This window comes from Psammomys obesus, unplaced genomic scaffold (assembly GCF_907164565.1).
Source record: "Psammomys obesus unplaced genomic scaffold, mPsaObe1.curated_primary_1811, whole genome shotgun sequence".
Taxonomy (NCBI): domain Eukaryota; kingdom Metazoa; phylum Chordata; class Mammalia; order Rodentia; family Muridae; genus Psammomys; species Psammomys obesus.
In genome coordinates, this window is record NW_026587216.1 from 28996030 (window position 1) to 29021148 (window position 25119).

General features: G+C 41.6%; 1 protein-coding gene across 1 annotated transcript in view; it reads left to right on the forward strand.

Moving 5' to 3' along the window:
- The window catches only part of Cpa6 (carboxypeptidase A6), a 285009-nt gene that overhangs the window by 167735 nt on the left and 92155 nt on the right, over positions 1 to 25119 (forward strand). Inside the window, exons 3-4 of the mRNA XM_055603520.1 lie at positions 19076 to 19200; positions 24740 to 24854. Coding sequence (XP_055459495.1) covers positions 19076 to 19200; positions 24740 to 24854 — 240 coding nt within the window. The remainder of the gene's footprint in view (positions 1 to 19075; positions 19201 to 24739; positions 24855 to 25119) is intronic.

A 25119-nucleotide genomic window follows, 5' to 3' on the forward strand; every position in this document is an offset into this window, starting at 1 on the left:
TTCATCTCAATTTCCCCCAGAGGACTGTTTCGCTGTGATTATTCAGAGAGAGCAAACTGTTCAAGGATGAGAGACATCTGCTTTTGGTCCACGAGCTTTCCGGTGCCTATTAGAACTCATGACTTATTCATTGCCGTTAATAGGGAAGCCACTGCCAGGACATCCCTCTTCTAGTTTAGTGGTCTGTGTGCTGGACATGGCACCATCATGGACAACAGGAAAGGCATGGATGTGCCACAGTTGCCACAAAAGCTGCCAGGTTCCTCACCATCTACCAACGCTGCTCTTGGGAGACTTGGGATTCTGGAGGGACAATTAGACCATATTTTAAAAAAAAATAATAATTATATTGATTAGAGTTTATTCACTTTGTATTTCAGCTGTAGCCCCCTCCCTTCTTCCCTCCCTCATCTCCTCCCATGCCCCTCCCCAAGTCCACTGGTAGGGGAGGTCCACATTTTAAACCTTCAGAACACAAGTAGTTTTAATTTTTCCTGGAATTATCTCAGACCTGGCTAAAAATAACTCCCCATGTTCTCCAAAGTGTTACAACTCCAAAAGCTAAAGGCCATTTCAGATGTTCACACAGTTACCACCTGCTCAATTGGCAACTGGTTCAGAGTTTTAAACATGGGGGGGGGGGAGTACAAACCTCTTCTGTTGGGTAGAGATGAAAGGTTCTAGAGATGCATTTTATAAAGTGAATGTGGCTACTGTTACAGAACACTCTAGCTAAATGGTTAGAGAGAACGATATTAGTGGAGTAAAGTTCTCGTTTCTGACACGCACTATACCAGAAGCAGCCCCTGAGCGTTACTGAGGTCCTCATCCCCCAAATAAATCTACCTCATGTTGCTGTCTTTTTTAAAGACTCTGTTGTAGTAAATTAAAAAATGGTGAGTGTTGGGCTATATAATGTTTGTTACTAGCCCTATGATTATCACGGTCTTATTTAACCCGCTATCACAAATAATAAGACACAAACACCTGTCAGATTTTATAATTGCCTTATTTACCTTGGGCCGGGCAGATAGTCTTACCTATGCTGTCTGAATCACCTCATCGCCCATCTCCCAACCTCCATCCAATGCCATCCGCCTAAACCATCCTATCTTCCACCCATATCTTATAAATACTTGCATTTATTCTTCATCTGGGCTTTTTCATGCCATTATTGGGGTACTTTCTCCAGGCCTCACATGGTTTCTTCTTCAGGCTAACCCAGGCGTGGAGTCTCCTTTCTCTTCTCTTCCCATCCAAAGGCTGGGACCCTTAGCCACGTCTACCCCATTCTGTCCTGCTCAGGTATAAGCTGACTTATATATTATATGACTTAGGCAGGTTTACACAGAGGGCCACTAATTATCAGACCAACCTCCGTCCAGAGTCCTTGGGTTTTTTACTGCCAAGAAAAAAAATTGAGCAGCACATTTTTAACTAATAGGCATCCAATCGGAAGTGTGTAGCTGCTCTAAGTTATGGATTCATAAACCAAAACCTTTTCGGGAGGAGGAAGGCAGTGCTGCTGATGCCGATGTCAGAAAGCGTTCCTCTCTTTTATAGTTTATCGTTTTATTTTGTGTGTTGGGTGTTTATCTGCCTGCGTGTATGGGCACCAGTATGTGCCTGCTGTCCCTGGAGGCAAGAAGAGGGTGTGGAAGCCCCTAGAACTGGAGATACAAACAGTGTGAGCCATGATGTGGAGGCTGGGAGTGAAACGTAGGTCCTGTAGTAGAGCAGCCAGTGCTTCTGATGGCCGAGCCAGCTTTCTAGTCCTACCCTTTGAAAATTCCTGTTAAAAAAAAAAAAAAAAAAAAGTTAAGCAAACGCACAAATGATTCCCAACAACTGCTTAGTTGTTTCTATTTCATTTGCCAGTTTCAGATTAAAGGCCAGCTGACTTGCTGCACTGCAACAAACACATGGTGAAAAATCCCATGTTCTGTCCCGTCCACAAACAAAGAAACAGAGATTTTCGAGAAAAACTGAATTAACGACAGAGCACTCTAATCCAGGAAACTCACACACAACACTAACCACAGTGGAAAATCCTAATTGTCATAGTTTACCACAGAGTCTGGTGTGATTGCATAGATCTGTCATCCCAGACTCCAGATTAGGAAGGATGAACAGTAGGCCTTCAAAACCATCCTCGAGTGCACAGAAAGTCTGAGGTCAGCTTGGGCTGGACATACCCAGTAGCCAAATAGAGAGAGAGAGAGAGAGAGAGAGAGAGAGACAGACTTTAAAATTCTTCCCATGATGACTGAGACGCAGTGGGCTGGGAAAATAGCTCAGTGTTTGAGTTAAGACTCAAATTCAATTCCCAGGATGCACATAAAAAGCCAAGTATAGTAGTGTATGCTTGTAATCTCAGCAACACAAGTGTCTGGGGTCCACTGGCCAGCCAGCATAGTGGAGTCAGGTGAGCCAAGGCTAAAGGAGAGGCCCTGTCTCAGGCGACAAACAAAAAACAAGGTTAATGATTCCGAGGTCTCAGCGTCAGGCTCCACATGGACCTGCACACATGAACTTGTACACACACACACACACACACACACACACACACGCTTACAAAGAAAATATAACAGTAATTCCATACTATATATATATATATATATATATATATTTAAGGAATATATATATTATATATATAATAATATATATAAATATATATATATTTAAGGAACTGTACATTGAACACTAATGTTTGCACAATAAGCCCAGAGCTATAATCAGCAGAGGTAAATGTGAACAAAAATCCTAACTGTGTGATTATAGGAGGATAATCCCTGGGGGATTACAGGAGAACTGACATTCAGATTATAGTGTCTGAATTCATTTAGGATTCACCATTTAGTTATTTACTCAGAATGTTCGAGTACTGTCTAGGAGTCAGGGCCAGTCAAAGACAGCTCCAGGAATGAATGTCCTTCTTTGTTTAAAACTCTTGAGTGCTTTCTAAAATTTATTATTTATTACAATTTATGTCACTTTCTACATTCATTTCAGACTATTCCCTTGTATTCTATATTAGCTCAATTTACTAATTTATGTTTAGTTTTATGTTATCATATTGATATTACATCATATTCTAAGGTTTAATACAAATTTGATTTTGACTATTCCCATCAGCTATATATTAAACAATCACTCGATGTCATTTGATGGTTTCAGGAGTCCAGCTTCCACAATTTCATCTGGAGGTTTAAAAAAAAAATGTGAATGGTATAGGCTTAAAAAAATAAAATCTTGAGTGCTTAGAATTAATTGATCTTTTTTAGGAAGGAGCACAGTTATCTTCCGGACCTGAAATAACTGTACCCGCAGCTAAGAATGCTCTCCTTTCTAAATCTTGCCCTTGCTGTAGCTAGTCTCGTCCCAGGCAGATGATCTGATTCTGAGAGACAGAGGCAGAGGTGACAGTGAAAGGGCAAATGGTCCCTCTTTCTTTCCTATTCAGGACGCGCTGAATTCATTGACTGAGTGTTGTTGTCCCAGTCAAGCTAGAAGCAACAGGGACGAAAGGATCATTTTATTACTGTCTAAAGAAAATCCTAACTAAATGAAGCTCAGTCCCTGTGGAGCTTAGAATGAGAGATTTACTCAGAAAGAGCGCAGGTAAATTGATGTGCTTAGTTCACAAAGTACCCATCCAAACCACCACACTTTATAGCCACTATATTTGGTCTCTAAAGCTTCCAAATAAGCCATGTTTTGTTCCTATCATCAGAACCTACCTTTCTCCACCCATAAAATGTGGGGGTCAGGGTGCAAAGAGAGAAGTAAAGGATGAATTTCATGATACCTATTTTAGCAATCACCAAGAAGAACACAAGAGCATCCATGCTGGTAAATGCTATTTTGATACATTATTTTTCTCCCCAGGAAATGAGTCCTCTTCATTGAAGTTTTCAATGGTGATAGAATAGGACAGGCTTTCTACTTTAACTTGATGAGCCTGAGTTTAGGTCACCTTTTCTTCAATAATATCAGTCATTTGAAGATTCTTTTGTCCTCAAGATGAACTAATGTTTTTTCTATTATAAATGTTTTCTGAGATGGATTTTTTTGGCTTTGTTGCGCCTCAATTGCTTTCATTTCATCAATCTATACTCTTGCGTTTACCATGTCCTGAGTCTCCATTTTTTTTAGTTGTTAGTAGTTTTTTATTTTTGTATATTTAGGCATAAAACTTGTTGATCTTTCATCTTTGGCAACATGAACATTTATGGTCATAAATATCTCTCTCTCCCTGATTCTAATTCAGTTCCAGATTTGCAACACTGTCTTATTTAGCCTGCAAATTATGGAAAGTCTGGTTTGTAATTTCTAAATATAGTGTTTGTCATCATCTTCTAAATTTAATTACCCTGTAATCAGAGAGCATTTGTTTCACATCAGTTTTTTGACAGTTTTGAACTTGCTTTGCAGCTTGTTGCTTGTTCAACTTTAGTAAAAATTCTGCAAGTGCTTGGGAAGAAAATTGGCCTTTTGAAATTAGTAATACGTAATTGAAGATTTATAATTTATAACCCATAAGAGATTATCATTTTATCAACAGATTTCAAGACTATGAAGCTGATAGTATATAAATTCATATTAATGATTCTTTATATTTTCTGGTAAATTGAATGTTTCATCATTATAGGTAAATGCAACATTTATAGAGATGTCTAAATATTTACTAGATATCTACATTATGTATACATTATGATAGATATACTGATACATTGCCCTAAACAGGTTTTTCCTCTGATGTTTTATTCATAGAGCTATCTATGTATTTTTCTTTAGTATTTGTATAGTTCCTCTCTTCCATATGCTTTCAGCCATCCTATTTTATTTCTATTAGCCAATACATAATGATATTTTTGTTCATTTGCATAGTTTTAAAGATGTGTTTTTTTAGCATCGTGACCAACATTTGCATAGTCTTTTAAATAAAGTGTGACCTCTTATTTGATGAATTATTTACTCCCTTTTTTAATGTTACTTTGAAGTTTTTTCCTTATCTGCACTGTATATAACTTACATTCCTTAGAGTCCCCTTTGCCCTCTCCTGTTGATAACTGTCTTAAAATAGTTGAACTACATTCATGGAGAGTCAATAAACTACTTCCACATATTTTAAGATTTCTTATTTTACCATTTCCTCTTTATTTGGGGATATTTCTGATCATTATTTTAGACACTATGAAACTAGAACTGAAAGGTGGTGTTTATCACTCGGTTGTGTTGTCTTTGCTCGTAGCAGATGGACTGTCTGCATGTCTGAAGTCGTATTTCCTCATGATTCCTCTTCTCCAAGTCTTGAGGAATGAGAAGGCTGAGTAGCTTTAAGGGTTTATTTTTTTTTCTCTGTCTAGAGAGACTATGCATTTATTGCTAAAAAAAATACTTAAGAATAATACATTCATAAATGAATAAACTTCATAAGAGAAATGATTTGGTTAGCTTACAGTTTGGGGAGCGAGAACAACCACATTGTGAGATGAGGAGCAGGAAGGACTCAGAGCCAGCCTTTCTCTTTTTATGACAGTTTCCTCTTAGGGGGCCCACACGGGTCCCCAGAGAACTACACTAATTCCTTTCAAGCATGGCAACCCAGTGACACCATCTAGTACGTCCCAGCTCCAGGGTTCGGTCATGTCAGCACCACCCCACTCTAAACCAAGCTTCCAGCGTGAAAACCACATCCAAATCATCACATCTAGCAAATACGACTTCATATTTTTCTGTCGTTCCTTAACTTTGCTATTGCCCTCTGAAGTTTCTAGTTTTGTGTTAGCATGTCAGTCTCAGCTCCTAACTTAGGACCCAAAATCTTGATCCTATTTCCTGGATGGTTACAACTTAGTCATTAGTTTATTAAAAATTTTAGCCATTTGAATACATGTATAGTAGTATTGGATTGATTTTAATTAGCCGGTCTCTCACGGCTAGTTGGGGCATTTTTATTACCTTCAGTTCCCCTTTGTTCTTTTGAAGTCTTTCTCTGTGCTCAAATTGGATTGCTGTCATCTTACTGTTGAATACTGAGAATTCTTTATATAGTCTGAATATTGTTCATGTATCAAATAGCGGTTGGTAAATATGAAATTCCACTGTGTTCACCTGCTTATTCTTTTTTTATTCTCTCGTATATCACATCCCAACTTCAGTTTTCCTCCCTCCCCTCCCCCAGCCGCTCTCCCCACCTCCTCTCTCCCCCAGATTCACCCACACCACATCCTCTCAGAAAACATTCCAGGACCATCAACCAAACACTGCATAACAACAGTAAAACCCAGCACATACCATCACACCCAGGCTGGACAAGGCAACCCAGTACAAGGAAAAAGCACGGAGAAGAGTCGGGGACAGCCCTCGCTCCCACTGTTAGAACACCAAGCTGCTCAGCCATAACATATATACAGAAGCTCGTATAGGCTCCCTGACCTTTGAGAGTCCCCGTGAGTCCTGGTCATGATTCTGTTCTCATTGGTGTCCTCTAGTTCCTCTGATCCTTCCTCCCCTCCTCCTCAGGACTCCCCAAGCTTCACCTAATGTTTGGTTGTAGGACTCTGCATCTGCTCTTATCAGGTGCCGACTGTAGTCTCACTCGTCTCGCTGACAGTTCCAGAACACTCTGCAGGCAGGACAAATCTAGGTCAAAGATTCTGTGGCTGAGATTGTGCCCCAGTTCCTCCACTTGAGATCTTGTCTAGTGAGAGAAAATGGCCAGTTCAGGCTCTGCATTCTCCGTGACTAGGAGTCTTTGGTAGGCTTAATCTCATAGACTCCATGGAGTTTCCATGGCACTAGGCTTCTACCTCGTCCATGAAATGACCCCCAAATCCAGTCATTTCTCCCAGTATTTCCTCCCCACCCTACCCGATCCTCCTGTTCTCAACTGCACCTGCCCCTGTCGAGCTGCAAAGTCTACTATTTTTCCCCTTCCCCAGGAGACCCTCCTCCCCTTACGCCCTCCTTGTTACATATCCTCTCTGGGTCTGTAGACGTTAGCATAATTTTCTCTTACCTTACAGCTAATATCTTAGAAGTCAGGACATACCATGTTTGTCTTTTTGGGTCTGTGTTTCCTCACTCGGGATGATTTTTTTTTCTAGTCCCATTCATTTGCCTGTAAATTTCATGAGGTCATTGTTTTTAACAGCTGAGTAATATTCCACTGTGGAAATGTATCACATTTTCTTTATCCATTTTTCAGTGGAGGGATGTTTGGCTGTTTCCAGTTTCTGGCTATCATGAATAAAGCTGCTGTGAACATAGTTGAGCAAGTGCCCTTGTGGTAGGATAGAGCATCCTTTGGGTATATGCCAGGAGGGGTATAGCTGGGTCTTGAGGTAGATCAAGTCCCAGTTTTCTGAGAAACCACCATATTGACTTGCAAAGTGGCTGTACAAGTTTGCACTCCTACCAGCAATGAAGGAGTGTTCCCCTTACTCTATATCCTAGCCAGCATGTGCTGTCACTTGAATTTTTTATCTTGGGCATTCTGACAGGTGTAAGATGTCTGACTGATTTGCATTTCCCTGGTGGCTAAGGATGTTGAACATTTAAGTGCTTCTTGGTCATTTGATATCCTCTATTGAGAAGTCTCTGTTTAGATCTGCACCCCATTTATTTGGATTATTTAGTTTGTTGATATCTAGTTCCTTGAGTTCTTTATGTATTTTGGGTGTTAGCCTTCTGTCAGATGTGGAGTTAGTGAAAATCTTTTCCTAGTTTGCTGTTTTGTCCTTTTGACTATGTCATTTGCCATGCAGAAGCTTTTTAGTCTCATAAGGTACCATTCTTTAATTGTTGATCTTACTGCCTGCATGACTGGTTTTCTGTTTCCTGTGCCAATGTGTTCAAGGCTGTTCCCCACTTTCTCTACTATCAGTGTATCTTTGATCCAGTTGGACTTGCATTTTCTGCAGGGTGATAGACATGGATCTATTTTCATCCTTCTACATACTGACATACAACTGTACCATACACTAGCACCATTTGGTGAAGATACTTTCTTTTATCCATTGTATATTTCTGGTTTCTTTATCAAAAATTGTATAGACTTACCTCTGGCTCTTCATTTTGATTCCATTGATCAACATGTCTGTTTTTATGCCAATACCATGTAGTTTTTATTACTATAGCGCTGTAGTACAGCTTGAGATCAGGGGTAGAGATACTTCCAGAAATTCTTCTACTACAAGATTTTTTTTTAGCTAGCCTGGGTTTTTTGATTTTTCCATAGGAAGCTGAAAGTTGTTCTTTCAATGTCTGTGAAGAATTGTGTTGGAATTTTGTTTGGGATTGCATTATTTTTATAGATTGCCTTTATACACAGGTTGCCATCTATAGGATGCTGATTTTTACTATTGTAATCCTCCTGATCCATGAGCATGGGAGATCTTCCTATCTTCAGTTTCCTTCTCCAAAGACTTGAGATTTTTATCATACATATTTTTCATTTGCTTAGTTATTTTTTTTTCTAACAATATTCTCTACTCACTTTTTTGGTACTATCTGAATAGCTTTGTTTTGTTTTTCTTGGTTTTTTGTATGTTTGTTTTTTGTTTTTGTTCTTAAGACAGGGTTTCTCTGTGTAGCACTGGCTATCCTGGAACTTGCTCTGAAGACTAGGCTGGCCTCGAATTGCCCAGATGCTGGACTGTGTGAGCCCATGTTCACACTTGTGCTTTCTCTATCTGCCACTTATTCATTTTGTTCTCCTTTGCAGGAAATTTCTTCAAGTTTTTTCCTAATTGGTTTTATATTCTCTCTCTAATTTTTTTCCCTTTGGTAGTATTCTGCTCTTGTTTTCTGAATATTCCACTTCCTAATTACAGATGCACTGTGGTCTTGTCTCCTCCTCATATTTTGCCTTTTTTTCTTCTGCTCCTTTCTAGTTTCTCAGTTTCTGGTTGGAGGATGTCAGCAAATGTCTGGAAGGCCATAACTTAAAGTAGTCATAACTTAAGAGCCAACAGGAGGATTTCACATGCCATGATTGGCACACTGGATGGCCAAAAATAATACTGTTAACTCATTCTCGTCTGTGGAGTGGTGCACTTTCCCCAGGCTCCTGCTGGCCTTCAGGGTTGCTGCTTGGGTGAGAACCACAGTCAATCACTGTATATATTTTAAGTAAGCCTAATTGTTTTTCCTTGAATGTTGTACCTTTGCCTTTCTAGAGCATCGTTTAAAGCCCCTCCATTTTTATTTCTTCTGTAAACATATTACACTGAGGATTTGGATGAGGGCATGCCTAAGAGTGGGCATGGAAAATTTAGAATCCTAACTGGCCGTTTCATACAGTCTGTATGTCTCCCAGACTCAAGAATGACATCAACCCCTGAGTCTCTCCATGTTCATTAGCTTCAGTGAATCATTTTTATGCCATACCATGGTCTTCCTGGGTAGCTTTGCTCTCCCTGATCAGCTAATTCTTTCTGCTTTTCATCTTTAATGTTTTACCGTAAGTTTGCACCTAGTTTAATCAATAATAAAGTTGGCATCTCTCTTTTGAGGTCTTGTTATTTTGAAGGTGGTCCTATGGGAGACCTAGGTGACAATACCATTTTAAACTTTTGCCTGAAACAAGATGGTCTGTCATTATAATTAAAAAACAGTTGGTTACAAGAATTTCTTCTGCACTTGCAACTCGCCAAATAACCCATGAGCGTGCTCATGCATTATTCCATTAAATAAAAACCGAATCCAAACTCAGGTCTGAGACTGATCAAAGGGAACTGTTGTGAAAGGAAAGAAACTGACTACTGTGACAGAATGCATACCAAACCCAGAGTCCTACATATATATATATGTGTATATATATATATATATATATATATATATATATATATATATATATATATATATATATATATAAATATATTTTTTTAAAAGAAAAATAAAAGAAAGGAAAGTAAAAGGGAAAAAAAAAAAAAACAACTGAGTGTCAGAAAGTAGGACAAACAGGTGGGACCAGACAGTGGTTCAAAGAAGCTGGTCTCCTAAGATCAGTTGATACCTAATGGACTAATGCTAATCCAAGCTGAGGACTGATAAAAAATTCAGAGTCCTGGAAGAAATGAGGCATAACGAAGCTTGGGTCATGCTAGCAAGAATTTCAGCCAGATTGGCTACTGTGTGTGAGAAGTTCAGCTATTTGTGAAGCCAATATGGGAATCTGGAGCATCAGGGTTGGTGGTAAGTACTCATTAGGGGAATCTGAGCTCGCTCTGAGCCTCGTGGGGAAGACAATGGAGCAATAGGATTAATGTAGCTATCGTTGGTTTTCAGAGCCACGAGGCTCAGAAAACTTCAGCACTGAAAGGAAACCCTCTTTTTCTCCCTTCTGATCTATCCTTGACCCAGCAGAGTTCTGCCTGGAAGGAGGCTTCTCACTCCCACCTCTTTTTACCTTTGCCAAGCTAATCCCTACTCACATTAAGCATTATCCTCTGGCAGCAGATCTCCTGGGCAACCACCTCCACAAATAAGACAGAACACGATGTGTCTTCCCTCGAAGATTAATCACATTGTGTGTGGTATTGGCTTGGTTCTTAAGGGCAGAGAGTTATCTTACTAATCTTGTAAATCCCACACTTAGCTGAGTGACTGAGATTCCCAGGCTTTCAGTAAACAGTGAATGGATGTGTGATGGCTTCCATAGCTGGAACCTCTGAAAGTCAGCCTGTTCTCACAGACAAGTGTGAAGCAGAGTGCTCTGCGGGCCCCTGGGATTGTTCATAGAGTGATGATCCGGTTCCTTAATCATCCAGCCCTCTCTGCCTTTCCACATCCACGAAGTTGGTGGAGGAAAAGGGGGTACTGACTTCATTTCATTGTCATAGTTTTAGGAAGGGAAAGCATGCTTTTCAGTAAAGGGGCTGCAATTATTTTTTAAAAGAATTAAGTCATTATCTTGCTCATATATTATTAATCGTCCGTGACCTATCAGCTAAGAAGAACTGATTACTGAATGGGAATACTTCTTTCTGACTCTCAGAGGAGGAGGGAAGAATGGGTGGATTTGAGAGATAATGTTTTAAGGAATATAAACATTTCTACTCCACAGAGTACGCCAAACCTAGATAATTACTGAGTTTAAGAGTTACTTGGAACTCGTGTGTTTCAACAACCTTATTAGTGATAATTAAGAAAATCAAGACTCAGAAATGTGAAGTATCGAAGTTTAAATAGAATCAGTCTGGGAGTAGCTATCTTTTATTCCCCAAAAGGGATTATTTTTTTTATTATTAAACCAGAGGTAAGTTTTGTTTAATTTCTTTAGTTATACAGAAGAATTCATGAGGCAACATCTGAAAGATGAAATGCATAACAAAATCCAAAGTAGTTTTCGTTATTAAAGCCTAGACTGGACACAGTATTTTTAATGTAATTATATTATCATGCTATTGTTGAGAACTCCAAATGAACACTTTTGAACATGGTGATCAAATGTCATGAATGTGTCCTCACTGTTAAAAATCACAAAACATCAAAAGAGGATAGAGGGGAATCTCGGATACTTGATGAGACACAGAGCAGGGGCTCTTCTTTTCAAATGAACTTGAGCTCAGTGATCTGTGATTGTATTCATTCACTCCTTTACAGAATCAGACTAAAAAGCACCAGTGTGCAATTGGGTACAGAGTTTTGTTCTGGCTTTGTGTTGCTGTTTTGTTATTGTTTGCCGTTGTTTTGCTTTTTTTTTTTTTTTTTTTTTTTTTTTTTTTTTTTTTTTTTTTTTTTTGAGGGAAGGTCTCACTGTGTAGCCCAGACTGGCCTGGAACTCATGAGTGTGGGATTAAAGGTTTGTGAACCACCTCCCCCAGCTCTGAGTGTAGGTCCTATGAAGCCAGCAAAGAATAGGAGACTCTCAGTTCCCTCTTCTAATGAGCTTTGTTAGTGATGGCTAAGTTCTTGGGACCTTTAGTGAGAACGTCAGTGACCTCTAGGCAGAAAATGAGCAGGAACTAGATCATTTCCATGAAGAAGGGTCTGTGTTGCTACAGAAAGATGCATGCACAAAATCAGATTCTTAATTCTTCCTGCGTGGTGTGGTGCAGGTCTGCATTTTCATTCCATAAACCCGAATGCCATAGCTCCCAGATCACTTCCAAGGCTCCCCGACCTAATGCTGCGTCCGATAACCATTAGTTATCACACGGCCTAAGTAGATGGGGATTATCTTCAGAAAGCCAGCCTGGCCCCTCAATTGGACATGGTGTCTCCTGGTGGACGTAAACCCTTAGAAAAGGCTGCACTGTGAGCACCAAGAAATAAGCACCGCCCCTTCCTGGAAGGCTTAGCCCCCCTCTAGTGCCCTTAACTGCTGCTGGTGAGTGAGCGCTCACAGCCCCGGGTTAGTTCCCGCAGCAGTGGGCTGTTGTGCACACTGCCCGCACCTTGTGTGCCCTCGTCTGTGCGCGCCCACTTCCTCCCGGCCCGAATTAAAGCAACATAAAGTCCGAGTCGTGACATGTTTTCTGAATCTCAGCTAGAGCTGTGAGGCCAAAATAAGCTTTCACTTATAAATTATCCAGTCCCAACTGTTAAGGTATAACCATTTTTTTAAATGGGCCAGTTCTGGTCCTAAATAATCAAAATCATTATTTGAGTGACTAATTACTTCTTAGTATGTTTTTATTTTCTTTAACAGCCTAACAAAAACAAAAAACAAAACAAAAAGCACCCGAATTTAGGAGGACTTAGCTGCCTGAGTTTCCGGATCGGAGAGGGAGGTATTGGGATCACGAAGGCTGTTTCAGAGAAGTAGAAATTGCTTGTCTGCTGAAAGAGAAAAGATAAAGGGGAAGCTGGGTAAAATCAGTGGAATTTCAACCACTTTTGACACGTCTCTGCCTTATAGATGACGAGTCCTGGCCAATCTTCCCACCCAGAAGCCAGAGGACAGGACAAATAATATAGTCACACACACACACACACACTCACACACACAACCACACATACATACACATACGCACACACACACACATACACAGGCTCACACACATGCACACACACACACACACACACACACACACATATACACGTGCTCTCACATACACCACACACATCCATATACACATATGCACGCACACATACAGACTCACATACACATGCACATACATTCACACACACAAGCCTTGCGTGTTTCTTTCACTTTATTACTGAAGAGGCCTGAAAAGGATGCTACTACCATCCCAGGACCTAAGAGGTAACGTAGTCTATGAACGTATCCAAACATTAACACCATCAAATGTAAGGATTTATGAGTTCACTCGTGGGAGACATGGATTACATTTGAATGGACCACTTTCTCGATTTCTTGGTAAGAGAAACCTTGAAGATAGCTTAGAGTTAAATGAAAAGACGAGGGTGGATAGACGTAGATATTAGAATACAGTGTGTATACATGAAATTCCCAAACAATGAATAAATATATGAAATACGTATATGTGTGTGTGTGTGTGTGTGTGTGTGTGTCTTAAGGAGAAAGCAGATGTACTAACCCTAACATTTAGTGTCTTAAGTATCCAGCTCTGGCTTACAAACTGGGGAGATGAGAATGGGCGGGGGAGGCACCAGTCTCCACTCTCACTGAGATACCGGGAAAGAAACATTTCTGTAATAAATTTACAGGGCTGAAGGGGAGCCCTCAAAAAAAGACCTAAACCAGATAGCCCCCAACTGCATTCTAAGTGCCTACCCTTTCTCCATGGGTACGTGTGGCTCTCAGCCCTCACCACGGAAGCCACCCTCATCAAAATCAGAGAACCTCCTGTAGGCCAGCCAGTGCCAGTTGCTACGCTATGCCTCCGTCTCGGGGACCATCAAAGGGAGGCTGAAAGGTTCTAAGAGCCAAGAGGACCAGGACAAGATGTCTTCAAAGAGATAGCGCCTTCTGTGTATGGGCAGGCTGCTGTGCTCAGGAAATTCCAACAATTTGCTAAACAGGGCCCTAAAATGCATGCCCTGATTGACATGCAATTTGGTTCCTCCCAAAACTTCACCCCCAGAAGGAATCACTGCAGGCATCACCTGTTGGTAAAGGAGGAAATCAGACCTCTCTGACTAGTTAATCCCAAGAACTGATTCCTAAACCCCTATGCGCAACACCAAACAGTCTCAGTAACTTATGTTTACAAAATGTGTGTGTGCATGTGTGACAGTTATAATTGAAGAGTAAGAGCCCATGAACTTGAGAAGGGCTGGTAGAAGGTGGAGAGAGGAGTGGGAGGAAGAGAAAGGGGTACATACTGTACTCAGACATGAAATTCTCAAAACCAGTTAACAAGACTCATCTCTATCCTAAGCAAAGCCTGTGGGTGTTATCAGGTGTGTTTAAGGATCTCAGAGGAGATCATGCTGGATCGCCCAGACTGCCCAAAGTTCAAAGACAAGCGTCCTCAGAATGAGGAGGAGCCACATCAGAAGCCCATGCGGAAACGGGCGCAGAGGCTGAGAAGAAATGGCCAAGGAATGCCGCAGCCACGGGAGCTGGAACTGGCCAGCAAGGATGCTGTCCGGAGTTTTTAGAGAGAGCACAGTCCTGCCGATACTGTAATATTGGCCCAAAGAATACGTCGACTTTAAGCTACTCCGTTTTTGCAACTTATTAGTGCAGCTCTGGGAAGCAACTATAGCAATCATGCAAATTATATACAATTAAAAATTGTCGACTGTGGAAGAAACAGAGTTCAGATTTCAAAGGTGCTTGATCTAAACTTGGCAGTCAAAGAAGCTTCCCAGGAGACAATAGACAAAGATTCTAAAATAAGATTCGGGAAGGATAAGTGGGGCAAGACCAAAAAGACAATTCTAAGAGTAAACAGGAAAAGGCACACTCCAGCACATTAAGATTTTGTGAGCCCTTGGACAGAATTAATACCATTATGCAAATTAAATCAAGTGCTGACCAAACACTGAATTGGTAACCGGTTTCCTCACAAACCTTCCCTGTGGAAGCTTGATGGAGGGCTTGATGTGTAAAGTGTTTGTAGGATAAGCACGAGGGTGTGAGCTGAGTCCCCAGTACCTATGTGAAAAAGCCAGCAGCCCTGGCAGTGAGGAAGACAGAGAGTTGGGGTTGCTGAAACAGGAGGAACCCTGGGTTCTCTTGCCAGTCAGTCTGGCTGAAAACTGAGTTCCAAGTTCAGTGACAGACCTTGTCTCACCTGTGCCAAAAAACAAGGTTGGAAGGGCTCACGAGATGGCTCGGTGGTCAAGAGTGCTTCCTGTTCTCACAGAGAACCTGGGTTTGGTTCCCAACACCCATGTCAGACAGCTTACAACCACATATAACTCCAGCTCTTGGGGATCTGATATCCGATTATGGTCTTTGCAGGTAACACACACACACACACACACACACACACACACACACACACACCTTTCCTGTGAAATACAAGTACTCCGAATAGAGAGCAGTCTTTTTTTCAAACCAACAAAAAATTAGAATAAATATAGTAAATCAGGACATTCCTCTCCACCACCTCTGTGTGTTATTTTGGGCAGTTGGGAGGCAGGCAATCTGTCACAAGTTGAAGGGACATGGCAAATGCCTACACCCGAAGGCTATGGGAAGATGAGAGCCTAGTGATGCCTGGACCAGGGGACAAGGGATGGACAGACAGGTGGGACAGTTCTCACAGAGCCCAGGCTAAGAAGCAATGTAGCAGAAGGGCTAGGACACCATGGAATTAGAGCCAGACTGAATTAGGATATTTTTATTTTCAATTGTTTACAATTGAAATAAATTCACAAATGCCTAATGCATAGAGCACAATTCCAAGCATGCCACGATTCATTTATACCTCAAATATCTATGGAAAATACACTGTTCGTAACTTGACTTTGTAAATTGGGAAACTGAGGCACAGAGAGCTGGGATAATTTTGGCTTCACACCCAGGTTGTCAAGCTCTAGACTTCACCCTACATTTTCTACAATCTTCCCAATTTCCATTACAACAGAAAATCACAACCACTTAGACTGGCAAGCCTAGTTGATCAAGGGGACTGGTTGATCAATCTGAGTTTGCAAGCAAAGACTGTGAGAACCAGTGAGGTTAGGGAGCTCAGCCACATCTCACATGTGCTAACGTGTGGAGCTTGGATTCGCTCCTATAGAGTCAGACTTCAGAGCCATCACTCTAGAGACTCCACCCCCACCTGTTCACCTCTGTGCTGGGAAGCATCCTGCTCTGTTCATCATCTCAATTTTATTTCTTGCTCTCCACCCTGAACCCTTAAACCCATCTCTGCATTCAACTCACCCAAAATAAGGAAGCAATCTCATGCTGTTCTTCATCTTACCTGGAAACATCAAGTGGAACTTTGTCCTGATTACATCCCACTTCTGTTTTTCAGACAGCAATGGTAACACATCTACGGCTTAACTTTTATGCCTGTGTTAAATGTACATTTTAATGGCGACCAGTGTGCACTGCGGCACGTGCATACAGCATCCATGGGTGGCAGCAGAGTAAATAACACATCTCTCTCATCAGTTTAGGTTTGGAGCCCTTCACTTCTCTTCTATGTCCTCATAAAGTACAGAATAGGATACCTTAAGCTGTATTCACCCTGTGTTGTAGAATGATAGAACATGTTCCTTCTGTGTGACTGTTTTGGCACCCATCATCAAGTCTCACTTTATCCAGTTCCCCACATTCTCCTAATCTCTAAAAATCACTATTCTCTATTTCGGTTGACGTTCTAAACTTTCCCGTATAGCTTGTTTCATTTGACACAGCATCTTTCAGCTCCAAGCATTTGGACACAGGTAACAGTTCACTCTTCTTTATGGCTAACTCACATCCTACTGTGTGCGCTCAGCACATTTTATCCATCTCTTTGTTGATGTGCATCAGTGTTAACTCTATTCCTTAGCTGCTGCAACAGTGCTGCGGTGGACATGGGGATGGAGACATCTCTGTTATACTGATGTCCTCTCCTTTGGATATGAACTATTCATTGGCCATTTCTGTTTCTTCTTTGGGAAAGCAGCTATTCAGATCTGACTGCCCAGCCTTTGACTGTGTGGCTTCTTTTACTGTGGTGGCTGGTGGCTTTTGGGCTTCTTACATATTTGAGAATGTAAACTTAGGAAGTGGAAATCATTATGGACGTTCCCAAAAGGAAAACATCAAATGACCTAGCTATACCACTCCTGTATATATGCCCAAAGGACTCTACAGCAGCCAAGAGGTGGAACCAGGCCAGATGTCCATCAACAAATGAATGGGTAAACAAATGTACCACATAAACACAATGAAGCTTTTTCCATAATAAAACGAAAATGGAAATGTTATAAGTAAAAATGAAATCCTGATGTAAACAGGAAAATTAATGGAACTGGAGATCACTGTGTTAAGAGAGGTAAACCAGATTCAGACAGAAAAGCACTACGTGTTCCCATATGAAAAATCTATAGATGTGTGAGGGGATGACTACTCAGAGTAAAAGGAGACAGGAAGAAGACATCTTACAGCAGGATTATTAGTGGGAAGTAGAAAGCAGTACTATGAAAGCAGAAGGGACAGCAACTTGGGAAGAGGAAAGGGAGCAGCAAGAAGTAGCAGGGAGAATTTGAGGATGGTAGAAGGAAAGGGGATGAACGGGGATGAAGTTCAATTACATGGATATATGTACACATATTCTATGAGGAAACTGTGCGTGCTAACTTAAGAATCTTAAAGAAGCAACAACTGTCACTGATTTTTATATATTCTGAAATCTTATACATCTGATGTGGCCAGATCTTGGTTGCAGATTTTATAAGTTTTGGTGGTTGTTGTTAGTCCCCGTTAGTTCAAAGCTTTCTGACCATCTAGGGATTTGTTGATATTGTTGTTTGCTTATTTGTTTGTGACAAGGGCTAGCCCCAGCTGCTCTCAAATCCATGGTCCCCCTGCCTCAGCCTCTCAAATGGCTGGAGTTACAGATGTGTCTGTCACACCACGCTGCTTAGTGGCTTCAGTTGTCTAATGTTAGACTCCTACAAAGTTTTCCATTTCCGTGGTCCTTACCAATGGGGAAGGCACCCTTTGTGGGATGAGGGTTCTGTTTTAGCATGTCTCTCAGGAAAATAGCATTTACCGGCTTATTTCTGGAGTGATGATTCATATTATTTTGTGCACCTATGGCTCTCCAGCCCCTATACAAAGTAGAATCTCCTTGTATCCTTTGACAGAAAATTATTACTCTTATTACCAAAAGTCGGGACCTGCCATGGGCTAAAGACATGGCAAGTCTGGTTAAAGAATTCTAACATACAAAGGTGAGTGAAGGTACCAACAACTATCTTGCACAGGGAAGAAAACAGCCTCAGTAAGGAATAGAACAAGAATAAAAAGTGAAACTATCCATCAGCAGGAGGATTAAGAAAGATGCCTGGTGATTTTATTGGGCATAGCTGACTTAAATTAGGAGTCTTCTTCTGGAGTCTTGTAAGGTTGGTTCAGACCAGTTGGTTCACACTGGAAACAGTGTAATGCAGCCCTAGCTGTACCCTTGCCCGGGCCGACAGATGGCGGGAATGACCCCCTCCCAGCCCCACACTTCTGTTTGCCCACACCGTGGACTGCTTGGTTAGCTGACGCGGATTTGCCCTTGCAAGCTAGTGGAGGGGTCAGATGCCTAACAGAAAGCAGGTAACCTCTTTGTCCCTGCAATGAAAGCCTGTCTCCACTTCAGCGCTGTACAAGTGGGGAACGGGGCTACCAAATATAGCCCTTACATGGCAGAAAAGAGGACAGTTTATACCTTCTTCCTTCTTAAAGTTATTCAAGCATTTATACAATAGATCTCAAATAATTTTAAACCATCGCCTCACTCTTTAACCTTCTGCCTTAAATATATTGTGAATTAAGATCAGATTCTATGGCTCTGATGAAGTCCTGGGCCCAAGTTCAAGCGAGCCAGAGCGAATGAGAGTTTAACCGTGAGGGTGGAAGCGTTGGGCCTACTCTGCTGTGTTTGCTGCTCCTGTTTTCAAACAAGATAATGCGCTTGCCGCCGTGACATGACCTGCGCTACATGTGAATTATAGGTTGGTTCCTGCACTACAGGTGGACCTGTGGCAGCCCAGCAGCATCTCCTATGTGTCAGAGGGGACAGTCACTGATGTCCGTATTCCCCAAAATGCTTCCAGAACTCTGTTAGCCTTCCTACAGGAAGCCCGCATCCAGTACAAGTAAGCACTCTTTTTTTTTTTTTTTTTTAATTCGCTACAAATTTTATTTGTGCGAAATCCAACTGAATGGTGACTGTATTCGGGCTGTTTATTAAGAGCTACTGAAAGGGTTTCATTTAGGTGGTATTTCACCGTGAGACAGTTAACGGGTGTGTATTCATCTGGGTGTGCATTCGTCTTTGAAGAATTTATTTGCCTAATGGGGAACAGGAGCAACCACATAGACATGTTATTTTATTACCAACGTCACCAATGTCAACACAGTCTCTTACTGTAGAAAGAAAGGGCAGCCACCTGGCAGTGCTAAAAAGGCCACAGGGAAGGCAGAGAAGAAACGGTTTCCTGCAGCTGCCTGGTCCGCAGCAGAGAAGACAGAATTAAGACTGGGGACCTGCCGGAAGCGGGAGACAAGACAAGCAAAAGAAGGCTGCACAGTGGGCCAGTGTTGTCAGAATTAAAAAACAAAACAAACAAAAAAAATAGGTGAGGCGGGGGGGGGGCGTCTACGGAGGGAGGGCAGGTTATTTTATGCAGGTTTGGGGGAGCCCAAAACGCTGTAGGTAGTGCTGCCCCCTGGAGGATCGGAGCAAAAGCGCCCCGTATTTGTGGATGGAAATGTAACTGCAGAAAACAGAAATAGTTCAAGCAGCAGGTGACAATCTTCCAGGGGTAAAACTACCCAGGCCCTTCACTCGGGTGGAGGCAGAAAAGTCAGAGGAGGACGCTGAGTTTTATAGCTTGGAGAGGACTAAGCAAACAGACGTGAATCGATGTGCATTTTCCTACGGTTTCCAAATGAAGACTTGCAGCAGCCGAGAGTAAGTCAAGATGGTTATGGGAGTCGAAGAGGAAAAGAATGATTTCAGAGTGAATGGGACGGCCCACAACTGCCGTGATACCTAACAAGAAAGGAACCAACCCGTCTCTGGATTTGGTGACAGAAATTATGTTGCTAGAAGGAGAGAGACAGACAGGTGACAGATTCCGAGCAGAACCTAGCTCCTAGAAGTTTACAATAAGGGGACGGCAGAGGGCAAGGGGTGGCCACAAGCACCTGGCGTCAGTGACCACTCAGAAGACTTGAGATTTGTGCCGGAAGGAGCAACTTCTATAACCTGGGGGAAGGACCATGAAGGAGGGAGACACTCGTGATGCCAGAGAAGTTGGAATCTGACATTATCTTTTAACATGGAAGGAATAAATATGGGTTGATTTAAGGTAACAGAGCCAACCATTGTGGTCCATGCCTATAATACCAATACTCTGGAAGCTGAGACGAGAGGAATACAAATTCTATGCCAACCTGGGGTACACAGTAGGTTCTAGGCCAATATGAGGCACAAAGCAAGACCCCATTTCCCACTCACCCCAAAAGAGGACAGCAGAGAGGAGAGTCCGTTAGTTGAAAGAAACAGAGCTGGTGGTTTTCTGAAGTAAGAAACAGAATTATTTACAAGATGCGGAGAAACGGATTCTAAAGAATACTGCCAGGAGAAACACAGAAATAAGAAACAGAAACAACTGACTGGTTGCTGCCGACAAGAGGGTATTACATTGGCAGAGGGTTGGTGGTCGGTTAAATAGGAACATAGAAAGGTTGGTGTGATAAGCAAGGGGAGGATCCGAGTGTTTATCAGTGGTGTCTAGTCTGGATAAAGGGGGGGAGGGACTCTAGGAGGAATTGTGGGAAAACATAGGAGAACCAAGGAAGGTAAGAAGGTCTTTATAGTAGAAACAAGTATACCATGACTGAGGGCAGCAGACGAGAAGGTACGATATTCTGACAAAATGTTGGCTAAATGCGGGTTAAGGAAAGTGATGAATCCTAGAAAAAGAAAGTTTGTGGCTGGCGACAAGAGCAACCCTGGTTATGCAAACAGAAAAGCATCCACAGCTTATTAAGGCGCTGGCACGCTTTTTGTAGAAAGGTGTTTTGTCTGTGCTTCTAGAACAGAGCCACAGCTGTGCAGAAAGCATGATTTGTATCACTCACATGTTCATCACTTCTATGGCTCGGGAGGCAAGCTTTGAGACGCTGAATGCCTAGTGGGAAAAAGCTTGCTGATTATATCTATAGGTACACAGTGGCAACTCACAGACTTCATTAATTACTGTTCAGTAGAAAAGAACATACTGCTAAGTTTAACAAGCCTCTACTTCCTATTAGCTATAGTTCACGTGGGACTGATACAGAGGGAAAAAAAAGTATCACACTTTGTGGCAAAGAGAATAGCGGGGGGGAAAATAAGTATTTTAAGTCAGTTGATTCCTCACGAAGAACAATAACTCAAAATTACTCATTTTGTTAGTCTCAAGATAATAACGCGTAAGAGTCAATTAAATTCCATAGGCACAGTTGGTAGAGATCATTTTAATTGACTTTTATTATTGTAGCCTGGGGTATCTTCAAAAGATTACCATTTCCTCTGTACAACCATACAGAATGTATCGCTGTAGTGATCTGTAAAGCAGAAGTAATGTGACTATTTGTTTCTGGCTCCCTGGGTGGTCAACCCATTCAATGAGATGACTCTTCCATTAAAAAAAAAAAAAAAAAATCTTACAGATACTTGAAAAACTGGTAGAGAAATTAACATTTTGAGAGACCTCTCCAAGCCTGGAAGCTGGGGCAAGTAGTTTTGTGTTACATAATGACATCATTTGAAAAGGTTTTAATAGCTATTGTCATCATTAGAGGGCTGTGCCCAGTTGAGATAATCTTAACTAGGAACAGCAAGATGGCTCAATGGGTAAAGAGCTTGCTAACAAGCCTGACGACTTAAGTTCAAGCCCCAGGACCCACATGGTAGAAGAAAAGAATGACTCCCTCAAATTGACTTTTGATCTACACTCATACACAGAGAGAGAGAGAGAGGCATGCATTCATCCAAAGACATACACACAAATAAATATAACAAGGAAAGAATCACAATCTTTTATTAAAAACTAAGAAAGTACAATGGTTTAGAAAACTCATCTTGGTAACTCGCTTTCTCAACTTGCTGATTTCCACTCAACTACTTGACAAAAAAAAAGAAATGGGGTTGGACTGCCAAATTATAACTGTTCTCTAGTTTAAGACTGACATCTTAGAGCCTGTGTTAGACACCGTCTTCATTACTATGGAGAACTTTTTCAGTTGCTAAAGTGATTATAACATGGAACCCCACCCCAGAGACCTTTTAAGTTGGACATTCAGATTTTGTCACAAGAATTCTGGGTGTGGACTAACTAGCTTTCACTCATAGGACAGAAAGAAATTCCACAGGAAGGGAACTGAGAGGCAAACATGCCTGAAGTTTGCCGGCAGCCACGGGAATCTTTATCACTGTATCCCCTCCTAATCAGGCCTGCTCCTTCCTGGCTATCCAAGCTCTCCAAGAACAAAGGGAGCTTAGAAGTTGCCATGGTTCTCCTCGGCTCCTCAAATCTGCCTCGGTGATATTGCAGTCCTGCAGGTCACACACCTAATCCCCATAAGTTCTTATCTCTGGGAAGAGAAAAACTGCTGATAAAGACGACGGTTGGCTTGACAAATTACTCTCACTCACAACTTTGAGCTATCATAGGCAGCTACCAAGAAAACTGAGCAATCTTTTACCACCTCACCTCTCTCTAACATTTCCAACTGCAAAATACAGAGGTAAAACAAAAGGAATAAGTCAATTGTCCATTTCTGGTTAGGTGTTCAGTCTGCAGTGGGAAATCAGGAAATAGCAAGCCAGTCAGCTCACAGTGTCTGGCTCCAAAGTAAATTGTTTTGAATCAAAAAGTATGTATTCAGTACATTAGATGGTTCTTTTCATTCCGTGACTTATATAGATTAGCCTAAATGTCACTTAGCAAAGACACCTTGTTCTTTAAAAAAAAAAAAAAAACATAAACAGCAGGTTCTCTTTGGAAGATAAAATATGAAAACAAAGCTTTTAAGCCAACTGCCACAGTCAGAATCACCAAAGGTCTCTAACATCTCGAAATACTACTGATGAACAAAGTGCCTGACTCTTCGAGTCATGCTCTTAGACATGCCTCTAATCTAATGAGATGTCATGTCAACAACATGGATGTTTCTGTCCAGAGCTGGTTCCACCACAGCCTCACATCCCTGGGCTGGCTGCAGCCTCCAGTACCAAATGCATCTCATTTCAGAGCACAGTTCCTCTTCCCTGCAGTTCTTGCTACTGCAGGGCAATGAGAGCCTTTTCCACCTTTTTATTTTTTAGTTTCCTCTTGAGAACCAAAGCTCCTTCCATCCTTTCTCTTCCCTGGACCCAGGATGTAGGGTGATGGCATGTGAGCAGATAGAAGTTTCAGGAAAGATGTGCAGAGGAAGCCCAGAGCAGTTCAGCCAGAGCTCCATTTTCATTATGCCACTCAGGACTTGATCAAGATTAGAATCTGGGTTCACATCCCAAGCTCAGATTCTGTCTTTGCATTCTCAATGACACTTACCGATTCCAACCCTATTGAGACTCGGCTCCTCGTTTTTGAGATGGAAATAACAGACTCCAACACAAAGGTTGTTATTGAAGATCAAACGCACAGCACAGCGTCTGGCTTCTGGTAAACAGGCAGCATGAGTATGCACAGTACTGTCGCGTGGTCATAGATGCTCACTCCATAGGAGCGATGATTGCAGCGGTGCTATTATTTGGGATGTCTGACTATAATTTTACACCTTAAATTTATTACACTATTTATTTCACAGTTTTAGTTTCCTGAAAAAGAACGGTTTATCAACATTCGGTGTTTTTAGAATTGTCACTCTTTATTTTTTTTTTTATTAATTACACTTTATTCATTTTGTATCGCCCCCCCCATAAGCCCCTCCTTCCTCCCCTCCCGATTCCACCCTTCCTCCCCTTTCTGCATGCATGCCCCTCCCCAAGTCCACTGATAGAGGAGGTCTTCCTCTCCTTTCTGATCTTAGATTATCAGTTCTCATCAGAAGTGGCTGCATTGTCATCTTCTGTGGCCTGGTAAGGCTGCTCCCCCCTCAGGGGGAGGTGATCAAAGAGCAGGCCAATCAGATTATGTCAGAGGCAGTCCCTCTTCCCATTACTATGTAACCCAATTGGACACTGAACTGCCATGGGCTACATCTGTGCAGGGGTTCTAGGTTATCTCCATGAATAGTCCTTGTTTGGAGTATGAGTCTCTGGGAAGTTCCCTGTGTTCAAATTTTCTTGTTCTGTTGCTCTCCTTGTGGAGTTCCTGTCCTCTCCAGCTCTTGCTATTTCCCACTTCTTACATAAAATTTCATTCACTCTGCCTGACAGTTGGCCATCAGGCTCAGCATCTACTTTGATAGTCTGCAAGGCAGAGGCTTTCAGAGGCCCTCTGTGGCAGGTTCCTAGGAATTGTCACTCTTGACAGTCTTTTTTTTTTTTTTCCCCTCTCACACCATGGAACACTGAGACACTTCCATGACTTTATTCTTTGTGCTATCCTTTTTTTTTTTTTTTTTTTTTTTGGCATTACTTGATTTTTGCATGTTCTTGGCTTACTTTTTTGATCATGTCAACTGTTTCAAATCCAGGGTCCTCATAGAAGATCTTCAGAAAGCTGTGGAAAATGAAAACAGCTTCCAAACCCAGAGGAGCAGAAGATCCTTGTCTGAATACAACTATGAGGTTTATCACTCCTTGGAAGACGTATGTAATCATGTAATCAAAGGACCTTTTAATTTTTTTTTTAAGTTTGCCTTTGTCATTTTGGTATAAAAGTTAGAGAGAATTGTGAAAACAGAGACTTGGGCTGTAGGAATAACATACAGAATGGTTTAGGCCCCTGGTTTACTCATCTCTTCATTGATCTTTTCACACCAGAAGAGTACTTGCTGCTCTCACAGAGGACTCTGGGTTGTTTGGGTCCCAGCACCTACATGATGGCTCACAAATGTCTGTAATTCTAGTTCCA